Source organism: Botryllus schlosseri, chromosome 5, assembly GCF_051294905.1.
Source record: "Botryllus schlosseri isolate E-star chromosome 5, Bs_hap1, whole genome shotgun sequence".
NCBI lineage: Eukaryota > Metazoa > Chordata > Ascidiacea > Stolidobranchia > Styelidae > Botryllus > Botryllus schlosseri.
Window position 1 is genome coordinate 3,902,460 of NC_137240.1, and position 19,454 is coordinate 3,921,913.

The following is a 19,454-nucleotide window of genomic DNA, read 5'->3' on the forward strand; positions in this document are numbered from 1 at the left end:
AACACATAGGTTCGCAATGCTACGCTATAATAGATTCAACAATTACACTCTCAACTAAGCACATATATTACAGTTTGACCCACCACGCGACTGATACATGGGTCAGCGAACACTTCGGTGAAAATAATCTACGAATTCGGAAGGTCATACTAAAAAGCGCTCCGCCGCTACACAGAATTCGCGACCGTAACGAATAATAAAGGTGCCCTCTCGTGCTCAAGATTGATCCGGCGTTACGTGATACGTTTGTAAAGAATATCAACGCTATTGTGTAACACTTCGTAACTACACGTACGATTAGAAAGGGATTGTAACGAAGCGAGTATTAACAATATTGAGGAGGGCACTTATCGTGTTCGATAAAAAAGGCAGCCTCTCCCGTTTACGTTCGAGTAAAGAGGACCGTTTTTCCTTTCCGCTATTTTTAGCGCACTTCGGAAATATATATATTTAAAATTGCTGTACGTACACTCGTACAGTGTGCAGATTATACTCACAATATTGACTAATACAATCCAATTCGAATACGCGATATTCCGTACGCCTGATCTCGACTACATAGTGTACATTAGGGATGTTCAAAATGACTTTATTTCTCAAATTGTACTGGCTACTTGATAAAATTGTTAGGTTACATAATCTATGCATACGCACCAAACTTGGTTCAATTCCAACCAGTAGCCGCATTGCTACAGGAGAAGAAAGTTTCTATTTATTATATAAAAATTACTAAAAAAAAATTTCAAAAGTTTCTGTTCACCCTATCAAAGTGTTAGGTTGTCTATACAAACGATGTTCACCAAATTTGACTCACTTCCAACCGGTGGAAGCGGAGTTATTGCCGTCGAAAAATTTGGATTCGAATAAAATAGTATTTACGATGGGCACAACTGTAATAAACAATTGGCCACCGTAAATATAATAATATAATAAATATAAATAAATAAATATAATAATAAAAACCGCACATAAACCCCGCATATACCGGCGAATACAATCGAGTCAAAACACTGTACCATCGCATATAGACTCACCGTTATGGTGCCACATGACGTCTGGCATCGGCCGTCCTGATATCTTGCAGTCGATTCTGACAGCGGTGCCTTCATTACATTCGACACTTTCCGGCTTGCGAATGAATCTAGGCCTGCGTAAGGTGGTGATGACAACTCATTAACTCCGACATTCATATACTGGTAAATATCATCACGCAGATATTCAGATAAAATCGCATTATAATTAGTACACTTGTAGGTATTGCTATCTACTGACAAGCGATAATAATAATCAGTTCATACGCTCGAATTTACAATATGCGTATATGTAAGGCTGTGCGCATTACTATCAAGTAAATTATAATCATGGTCGTAACGCAATACCTGATAATTTGATGTCTTAAAAACTCACTAACCTACCAGTCTAGGATTACGAGAATTAGAAATATAGCTACACTAGACATATTTTCCAAATTAGATTAGAATTAGAATTACTGAATTCGTAAAAACGCGGAAATTGATGTAAATTCCTAAATAAAAAGACGCACAGAAATAATCAATTTCATTTCATATCAAACCACACTTTATTCTCACAAGCATAAGAATGGTAAATGTTTGTACATCAAGTTCGACTCAGAATTGCAGCATTTTCAGGAACACCGGAATATTAGATTAGAATTGGAGCGTAGAAACATTTGACAAGTTCTAATTAGTCCATTATACAACTAGAATTATATAGCTTTCCTAGTCTGCAATCGACATTACATTTACAATAACGATTATCAGCAAATTCAGATGACAACTCCCTAACTCTAAAACAGCCCTTGGCACAACAAAAAACACCACCAGCAAACATATCTCGAAAAGGGTTTGCCCGATGAAACGCTCGATGCTTAAAGATAAACTTGCCCTGCTTAAACGCACTCGAACGTACTTAACCCGAAAGTATTTGACGGATAGTGTTAAACACACAGCGGTGACCAGGCACATCACAAGTGCTTGGACAAGAGCTTATATTTCGAGTGAGGTAGTTTGTTGTGAAGGATTGGAGTAGAATAGGGGAAGGGCAATTAAAAGATTTTTTTCGTGATTTTAAATCGAAGAGCATATTGGTATTGAAGTAAACCCGAATATTTTCGGCGGACACTCGTCAGGGGTAATCGTCAGCAACTAGTGGTAAAATGGAAATAACATTGTATATCAACAATCACCAAATATGACGAGTGTCATGTTCTGGAGCAAGTCCTAGGGGGGAGGTCTGATTTCAAAGACTGCTCCAAGTCGTCTTGACACCTTCCTATCTGTTCATAGTATCGCAGTATTGTGAAGTTTTGGAATCGATAAAAGTACCAATGCATGAATGGATCACAGATTTTCGCTGAATTAGGATATTGATGTGAACATGGCATTTCTAAAAAATTACAATTTTCATTCGACATTCGAAAAACAATCAGCCATGAGTCATGACCGGAGATGGACATGGATTTTACATAATGCGAAATGGTTGACAGATTTAAATTCGGACTCGGATTTTCATGATATATCTAGAAGAAGATTTGGATTTCAAAATATTAAATCCGCAATCTCTGATGTCTTGGTGTATATACTCGTGAGCAGTGAGCACTCTTTCTGTTTCAGTCATTGGCACTAGACTTGAGCAACTATAGATAGTTTTGTGGTCTAATTAAACAAACTGTAACGAAATGACAGTAACATAATTCGAACGTACTATGTGAAAAGTTTCTATGCTCTAATTTTAATTCTAGCCTAATTTGTGAAATAATTCAACGCTGTAATTCGGATTCTAATCCAATGTCTGGTCTTCTAGAAAATGCTACAGGAGAACTACATAGTGCAACAGGAGCCAAGCTTGGTGTACAGATATTTCAGAATTGACATGAACCGAACTTGACTCAACCTCGAAGCTGTCGCGCGATCAGTAATTCTAATTCTAATCAGATTTGGAAAAAAACTGTATCTATAACTCTAATTCTAGTCTAATTTGGAATAAACTGTGTAGATATAATCCTAATTCGAACCTAATTTGAAAGGGCTGGAGATTTACTAATTGTCCAGCTGTGATCGGCACAGCCAATACTTGGCTGGAACTTGGCTGGTCGAACCAAAGCAGAAAATGATTCAAAAATCACATATGACTTACTTGAAATATTTTTCAAGATCCAATTCCTCCACGTCATCGAGTCTGCGTCCCGGGGACACAGACCTCTTCTCGATTACGCCCGGGCTGAGGCTTGTAACGCGTAATTCGCCGGGCGCCGTCGGCTGTCGCATAGTGGGATGCTGGCGACGGGTATCACCACGCCCTCTGTAACAAGGTGTCGTGTTTTACAGAGGGGGTCAGTGAGGAAGTATTTCCCTTTTTTTCGTAGTATAGTCTAGTACAGTGGTTCTCAACCACCGGTCCGCAACGACATTCCTGCCGGTCCGCCAGGAATATTACAATTTTACACCTAAATTTCGAGATGCAGTATGTGTATGCTGAAGGCTTGTCAATTGATAAAATAAATATAACATTAACTTTTAAACTGAATCAGAACTTCGTGAGGTAACATTAGGTCCATGGAAACATATTCCATTTGACGACATGCGCGCGACAAGTACAAGCTGACTCTCTAGACCGCGCAGTTTGCGCGATTATTCATTTTCGATTAATTCATTTCATGTGGGAGGGACCGTAACTGCAGCATCCCAAAGCCCCAATTGGAGAGGGGCCGACGTTTAAGGGCCAAAAATTATTTCGTGAATGGACATAAATTATTGAGTGTTTTTTGAAACTTTATCCAACTTTTTTCGAATTGTCTTGGCGCCTTGCGCGATATAGTGTCACTAAATGTCTTAATTATTGGGTGCACTTCCCTCAGTAAATACGCAGGATTTATAGAAATAGGCATTTCAGTGTCAGCCATTACCGCGCCACGACGCACCCACACATAATGAAGTAAGCTAACATGGGACTCTGAAAGATGTGCCAAAACATTCGGCAGCGAGAAAACCTGGGCCGAATACGACTGCCATTTGTTGACCGGAAACTTCGATATATATACGTCTAATTGTCCATGGGCGCCTAAATGGCTGCCGCCGATCTCATGACCCTGACAATATGTACCACACAGGACAAATGCCATACCACAGAGACACATTACTTTCAAGTGAAGAAATGCCAACGACTGTAAACGACTCTCGGCGGTAGCACGTTTATTTGGGCAAGGCAATTTTACCCCGACTCGGCAGACTCACTACCGTAAAATCACGTGGATGCCATCATGAACTGAACATAATTAATTACGATCACCCTCAAAAGGTCACTCTCTAGCACCATATACTTGCAATAAAACGGTTGTATACTTCACATTGGGTTGATTTCAATTTTAGAAAGGCCACCGGTCCGCCAAATATTTTTTGAAATTTTACCGGTCCGCAAGGTGAAAAAGGTTGAGAACCACTGGTCTAGTAAGTATAGCCTGATGGTGATTTAGGATTCAGGTTTTTTTCTTCAAACAGTCCTATTGTAGATTATACTACCCGCCAAAAACGAAAAGTACTATAATACGAACCTGGATGTCGGAGACTGTGGTGGTCTTAGACTTCTCCTGGCCGACATGTCCTGTTCATACGAAGCGTATTCATCTGAAACACATCCTAGTTAGATTGAAGTCATTCCCCTTGCGCCACGACTAATGTAACACTGAAAACTGTTCATTGTGCTAGTTTGATGTAGAATCGTGGATATATGATGAAATAGGAACATAAATAGGCCTAACAGGTTCTTCACCGGAATCGAAGGAGAAGAACTGTATTCATTACAGTATACCTACACATATAGATGCTTCATGAAATCACCTGGCAGGTTCCGTATTTCAAAACTTGCATTTACCTTCCATAACGAGTTTGACAGATTTCTCAATGAATCCAAATCTGTTTGTAGCGGTGATAGTGTATGTCCCCGCGTCCTCAGCAAATACGACACCAATGGCAAGAGTGTAAGAGCCTGTAATATGAAAAAGTTACCTAACCATTGCATAATCGCATTCACGGATATGGATACATCTACATTCTACAGATGTGCCATAAGGCCATAGTGTCATAGCCACTCAAGTACGTAGTTTCGTAAAGTAGATTTAATCGAGAAGTCTCATGCCTTTAGCAGTTAATGGGAATTGTCTACTTCCTATATTACAAATTCAATCTTCTCAACTGAAGCAAAATCACCGGTGACGCTGCTAGTAGGCACAATCCTTGAAAATATATTGTCGTGATACGTGGGCTATTTCATGAAAACGAAGTACTTAGCTTTTGAACACATCTTATTAGGACTTAACTTTGTTATATGAATTGGACGTAGTGTATTTTTGTCCTTGGTGTTTTGGCGGCATACACTGACTCATGATGTACAGACACACGATCTGTGCATATGCATACCATGAGTGCATGATGTGCATATATATACACCATGAGTGCATGATGTGCATATGGCGCTGGACAAGGAACGTGCAGAAATAGCCTTGCAAGGCTTTCTAAGTCTTGCACCACCCCACCATACTATCCCGGTAATGATGAGGGGAAGTCATGGACACCAGTGTTACTAATCAAGTCTTTGTTCTGACCCGGCCTGGGACCGAACCCACGACCAACCGATCAAGGAGCCGGACGCTCCACCATTACGGTATCTTGTCGGCCTGTCATGCAGAGTGTACTATCATTACACTGAGGATATAATCATAATTTCAGATTTTGCGTGAAAGGACCTATTGATAATACCCATGATTCTAAGCTTAATCATAATCATAGTGATTGCGACCGGCTATATAGGCACTAAACACGCTTCTGTTGATGCTATGTTCAAAGTAACTCCACATTCGTACTTTGCTTAGAATTCTCGTCCATCATGAAGCGATGCCCGCTGTTGACGGCTACTCCGTCCTTCGTCCACGCCGCGGTAGGCGGCGGGTTGCCTAGAACGACGAAGCTAAACCGTACAGAGCTGCCTTCATCCAGTCGTACGACGGGAGGCGGGCAGCTGATCACAGACGGTGGACTGCCGTCGCCTCTGTTGCTAGGCGAGATAGGCGAGTACTCCCCGACTTTACCTGAAAGAAATCAACGTTAATTGTCGCAGTCAGGTATATTGATCATTATCATTGGAGAAATGGCATGCATATTATTGAATCAAAAGCTGTATGGTAGTGCGTTATAATTTTTAACAGTGCAACTTGCAACGTAGCCTTGGCGTTTTCGTTTTTACGAATAAGTAGATTCCGATCGCTTATTTCCGTGAAAATCCTACGTGTGAACTGTTTGCCTTTCGCAAGATTCGGTGTCGATGACACATATACTAGTTACTAATATTGACTCGAGTTAAAACGCAACATCGCCACCGGACGGTTATAGAACATGTTCGACACTTTGTATTGTGATATTAGTTACTACGAGCATTTGTTATTAATGTTCACGATAATACAGGCATTCTTTCATATACTTGATATTCAGTGTGCATGCCTCTTATTTACATTTTCGATAGGCCTGTATCGGTGTCTGATTAAAAGACTACCCTAAGTGGTTTCGACTCCCTTCGTTCTTTTCATTGTATCGCAAGCCCGCAGTGTTTTGATAAAATTAATAATAAGGTGATGATCACGATTGCATTCGTGGGTAGTCTGTTTGGCATGATACATATATAAACTTGGACAGTACACGCTGCACACCAACATTGATGAGATTATCATCCTGGTGTGGTCGAAAGTTAATCGGTATGACGTACATGTATTATAGAACGCAAACACAGCCCCCATCTGCATTCAGAATATATAGATTATAGATACAAACCAGACGGGGTGCCGCTTGTCTCCTCGACTACAGGGGACAGCTTTTTCCCTTGATGTTGTTGAGCCACGTTGAGGTGTATCGCAGAGGCTGATGGTTTTCCGAATTCCGAGTCGGTTAGTTCCACGTCAGATACACCGGAAACAAAATCCAGCTCGGTACTGCAAATGTAAAGAAAGGAAAATTACGTGTAATGCGAATATATTGTAAATTTGAAGAAAATCTTGGACGTACGTAATATAATTTAGTAATATATTTATATTGAAATTGAGCCTCGTCAGGGGTAATCGTCAGCAACTAGTAGAAAATTGGAAAGGGTATTGTATATCAATAAACGTATCACCAGATATTACGTCACACAGGCCTGAAATTTGGAACAATCGAGAGGAACAGATAGCTTAGAAAACAACCTTTCAAATCCGTCGTAATCAGTCATTGACAGCTCTGTTTCCGACAAGGCGCGGGAAATCAGAGGGGTCTTCGTGGTGGGTGTCGGTTCCTCCTCAGTTTCTGGTATATTTACCTTGAAGTAACAAAACATAATGTTAGAGATATAATAGTAGTTCAACTGGTAAAGGCGATGCAATTTCGAACATAACAAAAACAAGAATTGTCAAGTTCGTTCATGAATTGATAGGGCACTGGAGATAAAAAAGAAAGTAACACGTAACGGGACTATCATTCCGAACATGTCCCAAAACAAAAAACTTTCAAATCCCGACACCAATTGCTACCCGCGTTATCAAACTAAGCCTGGTAGCATTTTGCAATGTGAGCCACCAGGGTTGAGCTCTTAAACGCCATATCATAATACCGGACCGTCAATTATATTATGACGTCAAATTACGTTCATGACGTGTTTCTGGTTACTCGCGGAGGTTGTCAATAACAAGGTACTTTTTCGTTTACGAAGTACTCAAGTAATTTTTGCCGATACTTTCCTTCGATGTCAACACAGCTAACTTACAGTTAGCAATGAAGAGCATGTGACGCTGCCTGCTTTATTATGAGCAGTACAAGTGAACATTCCTGCGTCGTCGATAAAGGTTTCTCGTATCAGCAGCGTGCTGGTTTTCCCGTCGTAATGAATCAGGAAATCGGGCGAGCTCTCGATCAATGCGCCTGCAGAAAAAACACGTATTCTAACTCTGCGATATCGTCACACTGAAATAGAGTTTTAGATGCGCGGTGGATAGGTGTTAGGATGTGTATCATGCAGGTGATAATTTGTCAACAGCACAGAAATATCTCAGCTCTCCGGCTATATAAAAAACCGCCACTTACCATGCGTTTTCAAGTGGTCAGGAATGCAACTCAAGTAAATTAGAAGTAACGAAGCAAATTTGTAATCAAGTACAAGTAAAAGTTATGTCCAAAGCATTTCAATGCTATTTCAAGGGGAAGTAGCAAATGAAATGTCTGAAAAGTACTAAGTAGTAGTTGCAGGATGTTAATCGGGTCGAGGGCTCGCAAGAATTTAGTTGAAAATCGGAAATGGTTATAGAATTTGAAGATGCATCTTTGCGAATAACGGAAAATGATTATTGCACTACTAATAGATACATTTAAAATAAATATTAGGGCTGTTTTGCGAGATTACCATGGTAATTTCACTCGTAAATGGGATGCAAACATGACCTAAAAGTGCGTTCTACTTTACAAAATTGAAAATGTATATGGTACATAATTTTCCCAAAATATGTAAGGTAGAATAGGAAGCAATCTTAAAAGATCACCTGATGTATAATGGCAATGAATACAAAAAGGAAACCTACTTGTACTCCATAGAGGTATGAGTACATCGTTAATGACCAGATCTGCCAGTAGTTACCAAGTTTGCAATTGACCAATATAGGCCTGTTCAGTGTTCATGTTGAAACAAACCCGCAAACAACTACTAGAGAATTGGAAAGAACATTGAATGTCAACAATCGTATCATCATCACGTTTACCAAGTTGAGTAAGATTGCACATTGTCATGTTTCGCTTACCCTCTCGATACCACTTGACGATAGGCGTGGGGTTTCCGTAGACTTGGCATTCGAATTGAGAAGTCTCGCCTTCGATTACCTCCACGTTGCTGATCGGTACTTTGAAGAAAGGCGGGTAGACAGCAGTCTCCTGAAGATAACCAGAATAACGAATACGAGATTCAAGTAAATACGCCACAGTAACACTTTGTAGAACAAGTCGGAATGCATGCATGCTGTGAAGCAAATCAACTTCAATAAGCCGAATATGATTACCTTTATATTCGTCACCACCACTTGGGACTAAAATCACACGCGTTACAGTCAACACTCTGACATGCTAAGATGCTATACTGGGGAAAATATGTACGCAAGAATTCGCGGAAAGTCTTGTTTTTGGCGTGATAGGTAGGCTATACACAGAGGCATTCAATGTAGTCAGTGTTGTTACTAAAGTAAATAGCAGTATGGAAGTGCTTCTTGGATGTACAGAAGTATAATATACAATTGCATAGTATATTCATATTGAAATGAACCCGGATATTATCGGCTGACACCCATCAAGGGTAATCGTCACCAACTATTGTAAAGAATTGGAAACGAACATTTTATATCAATAACCGTATCCCAAAATATGACCTCACCGGCATGAGATTTCGTCTAAACGGGGCAAAGAGAGAGCTAAAGCCTATACTATTTTTAGGCGGTACACGAAATCCTGCTAGCACAAACTTATTCAGCGTAATTTCATAAAAGTCGCATGTTATAAAGTTGCATCTATTGTACATCATGCGACCAGCCTATAACACGAATCGCATGCAATTCTCAAAACACGCGCATGTCATTGTAATATAGGGAATAGGGAAGAGTTTCAAATGAGAAGTTCGAGATTTTAGGAATAAATGAGGCATGACTCTATCAACCAGATGATGTCACTCTCATTACCCGTCTGGGCGGACTGTGCTGTTGTTCGTAATGGGAAGTCCTATATAGCATTTTAGGCGACGGCTCCGTGGTGGCCGCTGGCGCGTCCTCAGATTTTGCTCTAGTCCGAAAGCCCCTGTACGCGGCTTGTATTTTAGAAGCGCTCTCGTGTTGCTTGTCCAGATCTTTGCGCGCCTTGTAGCCCTTGTAGGAAGCTTGTATTCGGGTGGCGGCGCCATCTAACGACTGTTATGGACATTTGTGGTGAGCGTTGAGGCGGATTATACTGGTGTAGCGTAAATGAGGACAATGCTATCTAATATATTTGATGAGCGTCTTGGAGGTACAGAACTTGAATATACGATTGTATTATTCATATTGAAATAAACCCGAATATACAACGTAAAAATAGTTCATTGAGTCATCTCTTCGCCTCGATTATGCCAATTTTCATGCTAGTAAAGTCCTATGTTGTGATACTTTCCAATTGAGTTAACATGTATAAACTCAGAACGGGTCAGAAACGAAGAACATCTGCCTTTTAGCACTCAGATTTTACCTGCTTGCACACCGACTCAACTGTGTATGTTTTGGACTATTTGCATCTCTACTTGAGTTTGTGATTATTGAACAGTCTGTAGGCAAAATCAATTCTTTTTACTATTAAGGAATGGAATAGGATTTGGATTTTTTTGTCCTTGATGTTTTGCGGCGTATACACCGACTCATGATATGGCATACACACGAGCTCTGCATATGCATACCATGATTGCATGATGTGCATATGGGCTGGACACGGAAGGTACAGATATAGCCTTTTATGGCTTTCAAGTTCTTGCTCTGCTGAGCGCAAAGCAGGGAAGCCACATATACCAGTGTTACTGGTCAGCTCTTTGGTCTGACCCGGCCGGGGATTGAACCCACGACCTACCGACCAAAGCCGGATGCTTAATCAATCTCATCTTGTCAGTTTGTATTTTGGAAAGTTGATGAACGTAGCTTTGGAATGACTTTACATCGATTGTACGAGTGCGATTGACATAGGAACCGCGTGAAATATCCCATGTATCACGGTGCCAAAGTATATTCCCAAAGACTCCTCGACCAAATTTACTTTTTGCAACTACTTACTCGGGTAATTTTCTTACTTCGACTTGTAACTTAGAATCTATGAATACTAACAATTTTGACCACCTCTGATTATTATTATTGAAAGGCTACACTATATTCTACAGACACTGTTGTATATAGAAGTAATTACAGCGTTTCTCGATATATTCTCATCCACAAGAGCCGGAGTAAACATATACAAAACAGACATATTCAATCCAACATTATCACCGCATCATGCAACTACAACACCCCACAGGATCTCTATTCTCTACTCTGAACACCGCATACTAAACCACTCCTAAGCGCTATACAGACCTCGTCGGTATCGCCGGGATTGCTTCGAGATACCACTACAATTTCCGTATTTTCCTGCATGGCATATGCTTCAACGCTGGTCTCCCGAACACTATTCTCTGTTACATTGTGGACACTGTTCGATAATCCTGTCTGAGATGTTATATTGTCGCTTTTTGACGTAGTCTTTTCGGGAGCAGTGGTTATATCAGTTGAGACCTGAGCTGTCGATTCTTGCTTCAAGGATGCACTGGCTTTCTGAGCAGTGATGGTATCGTTGGCTGTGCTTTGTTGGAACTCCGTTCCGAGTGACACTGTCTCAGCAGACGACAGGACGGCGGGTGACTGTGATGTAGCAGTGGAGTCATGCGTGCTCTGTGATGTGCAGCGTGGAAAATGATATATACACAGATTGAAAGGGCAACAAACTGCAAAAACATTATCCTTTGAAAATTACGTCGTCAGTGCATGGGACTATGATTAACTTGTCTATAGTCATTAGTGAGCTTGTTTTAAGCACGGAATAGCCTAAGTCGAGTTAGATATAGATGGTCTTCAAGATTTGAAGATATAGATGGTCCTCAAGACTTGATATTTTTGGGGTAGGCTACGCGCAACCGCCTACAAGACCTGAAGCGGTACGCGATCAAAACTCCTCTGTAGTAGTTTTGAAATGTATCGAAATTGTTACTTCTACTTGCAATGGAGTACACATGGAGTAACACATACATCCTGTTTCTACCCCGAATGCGCGTTAAATACTAAAACGTGTACATCCGAAATAATCAGCCGATGAGTCAGCATCTAAATAGCATTGGAGATCGTAAGCGAGTTAAAACAAATCAACAGCTGGCTGCCAATCGGGGGCATGACGCGATGAGATGGAGCCTAGGAATGGAATGCTCTCAACGCGGAGTGATCTGCTGGTAAATATCAATGCGACAGACATCACCGGCCATGTTGCAATCTTGCCGACCTTTCACAACGAAGGTCGGTGCGTGATGTCAGGTAACGTTTAAAAAGACAAAAGTGCGTTTCATTAAGTCAAAGGTGGACTGAACATATAACTAACAATAATTCGTATATCGATAGGCGACCAGCATCGGCTATTCGGCATTACGTTACCCACTACCCAGCATTTGTTTTCAAGTTACTGAGCTTTGATGCTATTACAGAGGTCGATCACCTATGGATCGTGGACAGGTGCCGGTCCGCGAGGAGTTCTTAATATTCCGCGATAAGTCCGTATATTTTTTTAAGCTAAGTGAATTATAGCAGTCAAGATCTCTGATAAGTTCCAACTAATCCCTTTAATCGAAACATATTGACAGTGGCGTATAGACAGAGAGTGTTTCGTGTGGCCGAAGAGTCCGTTTCCGAAATCAAATACGCATTCGATTGGAACCGATTTTAGCGAGAATGTTACGTTGATTATCACGCGTGTATCAGCGTTTTTTGATGACATTCTTAGTGGAATATCACGACGTTGTCGTAAAAATATTCTGCCGTTTGCTATATGCTACTTATGCGAGTCTGGATTTTCTGTGACGGTAGGAACGAAAACGAAACAGCGAAGCAAATTGAACGCGAAATATGCATTGTGCGTGTCATCAAGTACTGTAATTCCGTGATCGGAGAGTCTAGTCGCGGCAAACCAGGCCGTTATTTGATCGACGACCTTTTAGTGAAGGGTTCATTTACAAAGGCTTAGAATTTGCTTGGTCTGTTTAAGTCTCATGAGATAATTTACAGTCAGACAAATGTAATATGGTATAACTATATACAGAATCATGCAACAACCCCTGTGATATTAAAAACAAAACGAAAAAATGTTGCTTGAAATGATTGATCGACTTGAGTGGATGAAAATTGCAGTGAAACATGCAATGAACCAAACTCACCGTAGGGATCGGTCTCTTCCTTGAAACCGAAGAAGGCTGCACGCTTCTAACGCCAGCAATACCTCTCTGCTGCTCGCTACAATAATTCAAAGCCGGTGGCAAATCCGGTAACGCCGGGGGCGGGATTACTTTGGGCGATTTAAGCGGCGGGACCGGCGCCGCAATGCTTTCCACCATCTTCCCTTTCTCAGACAACTGTTCAGCAGTTGAGATGATCTGGCTTTGTTGAGCATGAGATGCCATAGCTTGGTTCGTGATAGTGTCAAGCGATGATTCTTGTAGAGATGATGATGGTTTGGATATGATATGACCACTGTCTTTACTCGCAAATTGTAACGTATCTCTTGAAATCTGAGACGAGTACGATTCGCTTTTGAAAGTAGACATTGACACTGCTTGTGATGATGTAACGCTCTCAGCCGAATGCGTAAACCCAGGTTCTACGCCCGGATTAGCATCGATCTCCATAAACTCCTGCATGTACGTGGCTGCTTCCATACTCTGACTTTGTCTCTCTATCAAACTCGTCTCCATTTTTTCTTCTACGTCACTGGCTGCGCAAACAAGCTTTCTGGATTGGGTGCAAGATTGCATAGCGGCAGAGCTGGCTTGCCCGATCGTTTCTACGATAGTGTAAGACGCGGGATTGGGAGTTACCTGTTCGCTTGACAACGGATTTCCTTGAGCATCAGTGGCCGGTTGCTGAAAGTAAATAAGACGGCATGATTTGTATATAAGATGTATACAATCAATGTATTATTTCTATGGATGTTGTCGTGTAAGATATTTTCAAGTTATGTAGGCTACTACCAACCAGCTATTTAGGTATTGTTGTTGTTGTGATTTGGAATAGTTGTTGACTTTTTCTTGTGTTTATCACATTCGTTCTTAAGCTTTTCTTCGCTAATCTACAAGCATTTCGTAGCCCTACATTTTCGTTATTAGTCACAACAATACACATCTAGCTATATATCTACCTTATTACTATAGAATGCCAGTGCACAAAATGAACTGTGCATCAATTGAGTGTTGAAAAAGTGCTTAGAATTATAATTACTGAATTGATCAAAACTTGGAAATTGAATTAAGTGCTTCATCTCAAATCAAATATGTGTACGGCCAAGTTTTTTTTGTAAAATTAGACAATGATTACAACTATAGCTACACATGTTTTTCCAAATTAGATTAGAATTAGGATTACAGCTACACAGGTTTTCCAAGTTGGATTAAAACTAGAATTACTGAATTCGCGAAAACTAGGAAATTGCATCAAGTTCAGTTCGTATCAAATCAGATTTCAATCTCACAGTCACGAGAATGGCGAATGTCTCTACAGCAAGCTTGGCTTATTTAGCACTACACAATTCTCCTGTAGCGTTTTCATGACAATGAGAAATTAGTCTAAAATTAAAATTGGAGCATAGAAACATTTCACAAATTAGATTTGCCTTCCGACACATGCCATCTTTTTTGTCACCTGTCCTTTATATTATCCTCTTAAATTTCATTCATTGTGCATGCGTCTCTTTTACATCGCCTAGACAAGGTGGGCGTCTGATTTCGAAGACTACTCCAAGTCGCTGCGACACCTTCCTATCTTTCATTATATCGCAGTCTTGGTGTATTGAACTGATGAAATTTTTAACAATGAATTGAATTGAAATTGAATTGGATTGAATTGGATTGTCGGTATTTATTTCTAATTAGATTTGTTGAACAAATAGAATTATCCATCATAGGCGATCTTTAACAAATATAGGTGGCCTCAGGCGTTATTTATGTTAGACGTTAACTTACGTAAAAGCTCACCTGGTAGTCAGATTTTCGAGACGGCGACGGAGGTTTCACGCTTCTAATCTGTCGCTGCTGGTTTTGCACCTCCCCAGACTTTGATGACAGAGCCGGGTGCGGCTGTAGAGAAATAATTTTAAATAGAACCGCGATAGAAACATCGATTACGGCTTGTGTCAAAGTTGCACATATAAGCGACGCAATAGTAGTTGGCTTTCGGATTGAAGTTAGTCCAAGGCTTTGGTAAGGGTTCATTTAGGGTTAGGTCTGGAACAGTGATTCTTAACCGAGGTTCGAGCTAATCCTAGAGGTTATCTCAACCATGTCTCGTGGGTCATGCGAAGGTAAAGACATGCATCTGACTAATACATCACAAGTCACACGCTTATTTGCAGAATATATTCATTATAAAAAAAATTCTCTGAAAATCATGTTTTACTGGTTCTGTTCTTCCAGCACTGTTGTTGATGCACAGTTGACTTTGTTCACCAGTATTCTATAGTAATGTATAAGTATTCTATAGTGTAATGTGTGTAATTAGTGTAATGTGGTAGTAAAGGTTCAGAACCACTGGTCTGAGGTTTTAGGTTCGGTATGGTTTTGGGTTTATAAAGTTACACGCTCCAGTGCCGCATGCTAAGTATCTTCTGTTAAACTACCGGTTTCATTGCGTCACATGCTGAAATTTTAGGCAAGCTGAATTTTAACTGGGAATGGCTGTGAAATAATTCAAGTTAGTTAAGTCAGGGTGTCACGATTATTACCTTCGGTGGATTCATCCTTACTCTTCGTATTGGAGAAGGGCTTTGTTTCCTCATATGTCTTCTTGCACTACCGGATTGAAGTGACCCGATGGAGCTTCTTGTGACAAAATCATCGTCCGATGGTACGTCCTGAAATCATTGAATATTATTATTTCAAGGATAGCCGACTCTAGCAAAGGGATGTCGTATCTCTGACTAGTTTATATACAGTGATTAACGAGGTCAGAATTTCGGCTTACCTGTATGGCTCTAGTATAGTCCGATTTGCCTTTCGTGGCTGACTGCGTGACTTTGGTAATGACAGATCCCTCACCTGAACACGGAAGATACTCGATTGCATACTGGCATAAAAATGGGAGCGTAGCCATACCTGATACTGTCAATACCGCAGTCGACGTCGCCCGTCCAGCTTTGTTGATGGCTGTGGCCGAAAATCGACCCGCGTCTTCAACGTAGGTTTCCATTATCGTAAGCGTGTGCAGATTCCCTTCTTTCGAGATGCGAAAGTCTTCTGAATTGTAAATCTCCGCGCCCTAGACAAAGTTAGGTCTATCTAGAAGAACAGGAAACTGAAAAACCACATCCTAATAAAATTAAACTAACAAGTCGGTATAAGACAGTAATCGGACAGTCACATCGACGTCAGTGATATATTTCCAATAACACCAAGTGTACTCGTATTATCTGAATATATTTCACAGACAGGGACGCAGACAGAACCTGAGCCTTTACAACGGTGTAGGCTGTAGCGGTTCGTACCGTCCATAGAATGAACCCGAATTTAAAGATGGCGTATCTAGTCTTTAAATGTCATGAATGCATCGTATATCCGTACAAACTACAAACCTCTCTGTGCCATAGCACCCTCGGTGTGGGATTTCCAATGACGTTCGCTTGGAATCTAACTGTATCGCCCTGTATCGCCGACGTGTCCGATAGCTTCAGCTTGAACTGTGGCATACCAGATGCCGCTGGAAGACGTATGATATATACAACGCGGTATAAAAATGATTTGGATTTAAGTTAAGGTGTTAATGCTGTTGGAAAGGTGAGTGCGTTTGGGAATATCCTAACTTTCATACAGAAGTGATAAGGGAGATAAGCGATATGCATATATATGTAGTTATGAACGCGAGTTTCAGGTCTTGAAAATGTAATTGCTTGTAATGATCCATGGACATATGAGCGGGCGACATATAACATTTGACACGTGCATGATGGGTTAGGGTCAGATATAGGGTGATACCATAGTGTCCTATATGGTGTCGACACAAGCAAATCGCACGGTTCAATGAAATTGTATCACGTCACAGTTTCCATTTGGCTACAGGCAATTTGACGGTGATTTTTGACCGGCTTGCCGAGCATTAAATTTGATGAATCGGGTATCAATCGAAAGCTGACTCTGCATTGATTACGAAAATATAAATTTTATTCCGCTCGCGGCCCTGGAACCCCCACAATCAGCCCCCAATTATTCATTGTCGAGTAGATTGGCAGTGTGACGCAACAAAGCTGTCTGGCGAAACGTGAGACCAGCTCAAGAGCAAGGATGCGGCCGAGCGGCGAGAGTGGGATCAGCTGACGTGACGGCAATAGCGATGTGCAAACGCGCCACAGAGAAACGCAGCTTTTTCTATGCGTTTCGGTACAACCGAGCACACACCAGCCTTTCCTTGACTTGTAAGGGTAGAACTGGGTCCACAGAATGTATTAGGGCCCTACCAATTTTCGCGCAATATCCTTCAGCTGATAAAGATATGTAGGCTACGTCTAAGTAGTCTACATTGGATATGTCAGATTATTATGATATCGATTGCCTTAGCCCGCTTGTTGCGTAGGGCTACAGAGACACGTCGCGCTGTTGATGGCGGGTGTCGATACTTTCTATAGTCGCTTTTATGGTTAAGTGTGAGCAAGGATCATTGACCATGAGCATACATTACAAGCTTTTATTTGATCCGTATGGGTAGGACTTGGTCCGCGAATGCAGCAGGTAAAATGTTGATTGTTGAATAAAGTTTAACAGCAGGAGTGTCGAATTAAACTGGTATCGCTGTCGCGATTCAATCCGTTACTAGAAAGCTTGCGGGCCATACCTGCCAAATGATTCCAAAATGTTACCACCAAATTCATACCTTTGTTTTTCACTGGAATATATCTGATATCACTATAAACGTTGACGTTGGAATTTGGTTTAGCATTTTTCAATCACCAAATAGCGTTTTTGAATGCCGGGGACCTTTTGCGTCAAAAGTAATACAGTGGTATCGCAGATATTTGAATTATATTCATCCTGTAGCCTGTATATATATTCCTAATGTAACTTACGTAAAACGGATTTGCAGTATTTTTTTCGCATCTGTGAATAACTGAATTTCCATTGTCCATTCGGCCCAACAGAGTTTGCACTTTTTCGCCTTCTCGGAATTTGGCAAGGTCACCGACGTGGTGCTTATGGGGACTAGAGTGAAAACTCAACACTGTAGTTGTATTACTACAATATGACGCGAAACAATAACTTCATATTGTTAATTTATTCGCTAAAAGCTTTTCGACTAACTCTCATCAGTAGCAATAATAACTACAATATGATATATTTACATTATCTAAATTTGCTGTCTTGAGTGAATCTTATTACTTGAAAGTATATTTTTCTTACTAGAAATATCTCTAACAGCTGAAGGATTGCGCGAAAATTGGTAAGGACCGCAAATACACTCTGTGGACCCAGTTCTACCCTTACAAGTCAAGGAAAGGCTGGTGTGTGCTCGGTTGTACCGAAACGCATAGAAAAAGCTGCGTTTCTCTGTGGCGCGTTTGCACATCGCTGTTGCCGTCACGTCAGCTGATCCCACTCTCGCCGCTCGGCCGCATCCTTGCTCTTGAGCTGGTCTCACGTTTCGCCAGACAGCTTTGTTGCGTCACACTGCCAATCTACTCGACAATGAATAATTGGGGGCTGATTGTGGGGGTTCCAGGGCCGCGAGCGGAATAAAATTTATATTTTCGTAATCAATGCAGAGTCAGCTTTCGATTGATACCCGATTCATCAAATTTAATGCTCGGCAAGCCGGTCAAAAATCACCGTCAAATTGCCTGTAGCCAAATGGAAACTGTGACGTGATACAATTTCATTGAACCGTGCGATTTGCTTGTGTCGACACCATATAGGACACTATGGTGATACACTATACATTTGCATGCTCAAACACAGCACGCAAAAGTGTCGCACGCTTATTTGCACAACTGTCTCTCCACAAGCGTTGTAATTAGGGTTGCATTTAAAACAAACGGTGTTTTAAACAGTGTTTTAAACAAAGGCCGTTAAAAATGTGTTTTTTTCAAGTTGTAAAATTATGCCATATTTGTGTAAATGCTTTCGAAAAACATGTTGTATTAGCCTACTGACACTTTCCACCCAATTTAGACGACGTATGTCGATATGGGATGGTTGGAACCCTTAAAATAGTCGGTTCAACAGTTATAGTACAGATATTTCTTCAAAGGAGCTATATTTACCTTATATTTTCAATTGTCAATGTCAAATCATTATGACGTCACAATTGGATATTCGTGACGTCATGACCTAATAAAAAACAAAAAATAATAAATAACATGTTTTAAATAAGGGCCTTGTTTTAAACATGTTTGTTTTGAATTGAGTTTTGTTTTAAATGCTACCCTAATTGTAATATATAACTTTTCCAGTAATCTAAACTTGTTCAAATTCCGAATAAAAATAATACCACAAAATCAAATTCAATTAATATCAAATCGGAGACGATCCTCATAAGCATGATGGTGGTAAATGTCTGGACGCCAAGCTTGGATCATTTCGCACTACACAGTTTTTCTGTT

General features: G+C 40.7%; 1 protein-coding gene across 1 annotated transcript in view; it reads right to left on the reverse strand.

Annotated features, from left to right (window-relative positions):
* LOC145439972 (titin-like) overlaps positions 1–19,454 on the reverse strand; it is a 515,551-nt gene that overhangs the window by 271,423 nt on the left and 224,674 nt on the right. The window contains exons 59-75 of the mRNA XM_080317640.1: positions 16,440–16,564; positions 15,964–16,126; positions 15,833–15,906; positions 15,594–15,722; positions 14,848–14,949; positions 13,039–13,740; positions 11,159–11,512; positions 9,752–9,976; positions 8,828–8,957; positions 7,804–7,958; positions 7,247–7,359; positions 6,840–6,997; positions 5,879–6,103; positions 4,891–5,004; positions 4,571–4,643; positions 3,157–3,321; positions 1,035–1,147 (exon numbers count right to left, since the gene is read on the reverse strand). Coding sequence (XP_080173766.1) covers positions 1,035–1,147; positions 3,157–3,321; positions 4,571–4,643; positions 4,891–5,004; positions 5,879–6,103; positions 6,840–6,997; positions 7,247–7,359; positions 7,804–7,958; positions 8,828–8,957; positions 9,752–9,976; positions 11,159–11,512; positions 13,039–13,740; positions 14,848–14,949; positions 15,594–15,722; positions 15,833–15,906; positions 15,964–16,126; positions 16,440–16,564 — 3,120 coding nt within the window. The remainder of the gene's footprint in view (positions 1–1,034; positions 1,148–3,156; positions 3,322–4,570; positions 4,644–4,890; positions 5,005–5,878; positions 6,104–6,839; positions 6,998–7,246; positions 7,360–7,803; positions 7,959–8,827; positions 8,958–9,751; positions 9,977–11,158; positions 11,513–13,038; positions 13,741–14,847; positions 14,950–15,593; positions 15,723–15,832; positions 15,907–15,963; positions 16,127–16,439; positions 16,565–19,454) is intronic.